This window comes from Photinus pyralis, unplaced genomic scaffold (genome assembly GCF_008802855.1).
Source record: "Photinus pyralis isolate 1611_PpyrPB1 unplaced genomic scaffold, Ppyr1.3 Ppyr1.4_LG10, whole genome shotgun sequence".
Classification (NCBI taxonomy): Eukaryota; Metazoa; Arthropoda; class Insecta; order Coleoptera; family Lampyridae; genus Photinus; species Photinus pyralis.
Window position 1 is genome coordinate 15,566,676 of NW_022170250.1, and position 5,764 is coordinate 15,572,439.

At 41.2% G+C, this 5,764-nt stretch overlaps 1 protein-coding gene across 1 annotated transcript in view; it reads left to right on the plus strand.

Annotated features, from left to right (window-relative positions):
• Positions 1-1,060: 1,060 nt before the first annotated feature.
• The window catches only part of LOC116162389 (glycylpeptide N-tetradecanoyltransferase 2-like), a 5,653-nt gene continuing 949 nt past the window's right edge, over positions 1,061-5,764 (plus strand). The window contains exon 1 of the mRNA XM_031476006.1: positions 1,061-1,087. Within this exon, the coding sequence (XP_031331866.1) occupies positions 1,061-1,087 (27 nt within the window). The remainder of the gene's footprint in view (positions 1,088-5,764) is intronic.

Here is a 5,764-nt window from a genome sequence, read left to right on the forward strand (position 1 = left end):
CGGAAATAAGAGAAGAACAGGGAGGTCTCAATTGCTTACATACTAATACATGAAAAAATACCAGAAGAAATAAAAGAATTTAGGGTAGGAACAAGGATAGGATTGGATCTCCGCCAGAAAGATGCAAAGGACGAATGGTAGACAAGATACACTGTGAAGACTAGAGAAACAAAAAGAAGAAATAGAAGAGAGTAGAGGAGAATGCAAGAAGTTGATGGCAATAACGTAATCGGTAATGAAGGGGAATGGAGAGAGAAACAGATGCAGAACAATGATGGAAAAAAAGACAAGGAGAGATATAGAAGAGGGGTTGAGACAAGAGAAAAAAGTACAAAAGAAAGTGCAAGGAAGAAAGAGATGAAGAAACAGAAAGAATGTGGAAATCAAAGAAATAAAAGCAGAGCAGAACTTCATTAGGGTACTACAATGAAAGCAGGAGAAAGAGGAGATGATAGGGTGTGGGTGGAAGAGGAGAAGACAAGAGATTCAGCAGGAATTAAAAGAGACTGAAAAAGGGGACAGAGATCGAGAAGGGTGAAATAAAAGGGTTGAGGCATGGATTTTTACCACAGATCGAGTCAAGGAGAAGGAGAAAACTAATAATCAATATGAGCACATGGGAAGAAAGGCGACTGCGTACAGAATATGCGATGGTGTGGAATGAAAAGAGAAGGTTATGTTAGAGAAAACACAAATTGGATTCAAAAAAGGGGGTGGGGGGGGGTTGCTTGTATATATGTACTACACCGACTGGTTGAAAAAGAATTGAAAATAGAAGAGCGTTTTATTTTATGGATTTAAGGGCAGCGTTTCGCAGAGTAGAAAGGGAAAGGTATGAAAAATGATGAAGGATGGGAAAATAGATGATGATTTGAAGGAAAATGGTGGGAAGAGCGGGGAAAAAAGGGGAATGAAGTTAAATGCCGAAAAATCGAAGATGTTAAGATAATGAAGAGACAATCAAGGGAATTAAGGAAAAAGGAAAAAGTGGCAGTGAGACAGGTGTGGGGAGTAAGAAAGGGGAAATTCAAAAAAGGGTTCAGAATAAGAAAATGGTGCAATGGTGAGAGGAATGCTGATTGCTGAGGTATGTAACGGAAATGTGGACTAAATAGAACAAAAGTAGAGTAGAGGAGGAAACAGAAATGGACAAGGACGCAAGGTGGTAAGATTCGAGGAAAGAGCAGAAACAGAAACTGAAATGGGGAAAGAATATTTGCGATACCTAAAAAACGTGAAAGTGTCAAGGAACACTAATGAAATTAAAAGAACAATTTTAGAAGAACCTGTCCACTCCCACCCCGTTCTACAGCCTTACTTAATTACCTACCTGGCAAGTCCCAACTAATTAAATGAGAAAGGCGCTACCCGGGCGCTACCAAGCGGATTCGGCCGAAATTTAATTAAGGGCATAATTGATGTAGGGACAAACATCCCATAATAAAATTCTAACGACGCGACGTGCCTTCTCTAAATTCGATATTTATTGAAAACGGAAACGGTTCCTGCTTTTAAAAGATCTCGGTGTTTATTTTCATTTCTGTTAAGCGTCGGCGCTGCCGAGGGTGGAATTTTCGAAAAACCGCTCGCCGCTCACGCCGAACCGAACTAGGGGGGTGTCTACCCTTATAATATAGCGCTGGGAAACGGAAACGGCACTTTAAATTGAGGTATCGTCGAAGTCGTTTGTGTGCCTGTGTCGTTTTTGTGCGATTTTTCCATCGGCAGCTCGGGAAACGTCTGCAGAGGTGAGTAGACGAAATTTTGCGCGTTGCGTAATTCGCGCGATAAATTAGTTAAACAAAGAATGGAGTGAAACCAAGTGCGAACAAATAATAACGAACCTCCGAACGGCGCGGAAAAAAAATGATAATGGCAATTGAAAATTGGTGATAATACATTTCCTGTTCCCGTCTCTATAACGGACAGACTTTGCTTTTAAATACAGCAAGGATACGGATATCCTGTTTGTGTCCTTTTATATTTGTGTTTTTATTACATATAAGCGATGGACCATTCCGGTGTATTCATTATTTGATTTTTTTTGTTATTATATGTATAGGCAAATAGTTTTCATCTTGACGCGATCCTCGATAGTCGGAAAAGCGGTTTTCCTTGCGCGACATCAGTTTCGATACTGACTCTTATTCATTTAACGGGGTGAGTTACTTTATTATATCGGAAATAAATGCATTTCAATCCATAATCCAAAAATCCCACACGAATGAAACTTCAAAAACACGTTCCCCCACAGCCCCAGTTACCATGATTTCAAAATTATAATATGCACCCCCTTCTTCTTACAGACCATTCAATTTTCTCTCTCTTGAAATTTGTCTACACTCATTAATATTATCAGGCGAATCCATTTACGTGGATATCGTCGATTGAGCCAGAGTATAGTTAATGTCGCGGTGCCCCATCTTGCCGAAACAGAAGTCACTTACTTCATTCTATATCGCTTGTAACTACATGACTTGTACTCCCGATATTTCATTGAATGCTAGAACTACGAACAGATCATATCCAGTCCGTCCGAATCTGATATTGTGCCTCCCTTTTTCTGTGAAAGAACTGTATGTCATTTATAATGCATAATTTAAGTGAGAGTAACTGGCGTTGGGGAGGTGAACGCCAAAACTAAGGTAAACCTTCCATTAAAATTGTCCCTAGCTAGCTAAATAGATGAGGGTCTGTGTTTTTTTTAATCAAAATTACTCTCAGTGGTTCGTTTTAATATGAAAGTTGCACCATTTTGTGTCCTAAGGTGTTGCAAAAAAAAACGAGCAATTTAAAAGAGTCGCGAAAAATTGCTCGTGAGCAAATTATGTTCTCACCGAATCGACAGCATAGCCTAAAATAAAAAAAAACACTTTGTGCAAAATTAGAAAAAATCAGTTTCTTAAAAGTACTTTCCATTTATTGTATTTACTACTCATGCATAGCTTCGCCTGTTATCGAACGAAGTGCCTAAACGTAGTAGCCTTTTGAGACGTTTATTAAATCGATCGATTTGCCTTTAGTAAAAGGGACTACTGTTAAAATTTCAGTAAGATCGGTCCATTAATAAGAAAGTTAGTTCTGCGCATGCGCAGAAGTATGCGGCTTACCGGTCTGAAATTTACAGTAAAACTGTAATACCCCCCAGACTCACCGGTAACACTCTCAAGATAGTTTTTGGGGGTAACATTGTCAGATTACCTTACAAGTACTGCAAAAATGTAAGACCGGAGGGGCTGGGTGGTATGGAATACCCCCCAGAAGCAAGAAGATTTAAAGATAAGATTTAAAGATAGCCCCTTTTCTATCATCCTCAGTAACCTCTTGGTGGCTTTTTGGAGGTGACACTAAACTGTCGTCTGCTGGGCAGTATTCCATACCCCCCAGACCCCCTGGTAACACTCTTGCGATAGTTTTTGTGGGTAACACAAGTAATGTTTTTTAGGTCAACCCAAAATTATCCACATTTGATCTCTTACGGTACCCAGCTTAATTACTTAAATAGTACTTTCGGCTTAGATATAACGAGGTTAGAAACCCGACGGTACATTGCCTCCACAATTTTTGTCTTCAAAATTTTACACAATTTGTTAAACTCTTCCGAATTACTTCAAGAAATTAAGCTTAAGGTACCATTTGTTAAGCTAAGGCAAAATAATACTATTTTTGTAGTTAACAACACAACTTCCCCACTTATTAAGATCTTGATCGCTTTAAATAAGTTATCCTCAGTTAATGATATCGACTTTTTTCACGATCCCCTAAATTCAATAATAAATAAAATTAGATCCTAGTCCTAATATTTGTTCAGAGCCCCAGTGCCATGTAATTGGAATTTTTATTCTGTATGGTTTCTGGTTAAATAAATAAATAAATAAATAAAACATTGTCAGATTCTCTTTGCCTTACAAGTACTGAACAAAATGTAACACCGGGAGGCCTGGGGGGTATGGAATACCCCCCAGAAACAAGAAGATTTAAAGAGTGGTGAGGGTTTAACGCCACTCATTAAAGAAAATCTCCATAGCCCCTTTTCTATCATCCTCAGTGACCCCTTGGTGGCTTTTTGGAGGTGACACTTAAACTGTCGTCTGCTGGGGGGTATTCCATACCCCCCAGACCCCCCGGTAACACTCTCGCGACAGTTTTTATGGGTAACATTGTCAGATTCTTTTTGCCTTACAAGTACTGAACAAAATGTAACACCGGGAGGCCTGGGGGGGTATGGAATACCCCCCAGAAACAAGAAGATTTAAAGAGTGGTGAGAGTTTAACGCCACTCATTAAAGAAAATCTCCATAGCCCCTTTTCTATCATCCTCAGTGACCCCTTGGTGGCTTTTTGGAGGTGACACTTAAACTGTCGTCTGCTGGGGGGTATTCCATACCCCCCAGACCCCCCGGTAACACTCTCGCGACAGTTTTTGTGGGTAACATTGTCAGATTCTTTTTGCCTTACAAGTACTGAACAAAATGTAACACCGGGAGGCCTGGGGGGTATGGAATACCCCCCCCAGAAACAAGAAGATTTAAAGAGTGGTGAGGGTTTAACGCCACTCATTAAAGAAAATCTCCATAGCCACTTTTCTATCATCCTCAGTAACCCCTTGGTGGCTTTTTGGAGGTGACACTTAAACTGTCGTCTGCTGGAGGGTATTCCATACCCCCCAGACCCCCCGGTAACACTCTCGCGATAGTTTTTGTGGGTAACATTTTCAGATTCTTTTTGCCTTACAAGTACTGAACAAAATGTAACACCGGGAGGCCTGGGGGGTATGGAATACCCCCCAGAAACAAGAAGATTTAAAGAGTGGTGAGGGTTTGCCACTCATTAAAGAAAATCTCCATAGCTCCTTTTCTATCATCCTCAGTAACCTCTTGATGGTTTTTTGGAGGTGGCAGTAAAACTGTCGTCTGCTGGGGGGTATTATCAGACTCCCCGGTAACACTCTTGCGTTAGTTTTTGGGGGTAACATTGTCACATTCTCTTTGCCTTACAAGTATTGCAAAATATGTAAGACCGGTAGGCCTGGGGGGTATGGAATACCCCCCAAAAATAAGAAGATTTGGAAGAGTGATGGGGGTTTAACGCCACTCATTAAAGAAAAACTCCATAGCCCCTTTTCTATCATCCTCAGTAACCTCTTGGTGTTTTTTTGGAGGTGGCAGTAAAACTGTCGTCTGCTGGGGGGTATTTGCTGGTAGGTATAACATACCCCCCAGACCCCCCGGTAGCACTCTCACGATAGTTTTTGGGGGTAACATTGTCAGATTCTCTTTGCCTTACAAGTACTGCAAAAAATGTAAGACCGGGGGACCTGGGGGGTATTCCATACCCCCCAGAAGCAAGACGATTTAAAGAGTGGTGAGGGTTTAACGCCAATCATTAAAGAAAAACTCCATAGCCCCTTTTGTATCATCCTCAGTAACCGCTTGGTGGTTTTTTGGAGGGGGTAGTAAAACTGTCGTCTGCTGGGGGGTATTCCATATCTCCCCAGACCCCCCGGTAACACCCTCGCGATAGTTTTTGGGGGTAACATTATCAGATTCTATTTGCCTTACAAGTACTGCAAAAAATGTAAGACCGGGGGGCCTGCGGGGTATTCCATACCCCCCAGAAGCAAGACGATTTAAAGAGTGGTGAGGGTTTAACGCCACTCATTAAAGGAAAACTCCATAGCCCCTTTTCTATCATCCTCAGTAACCTCTTGGTGTTTTTTTGGAGGTGGCAGTAAAACTGTCGTCTGCTGGGGGGTATTTGCTGG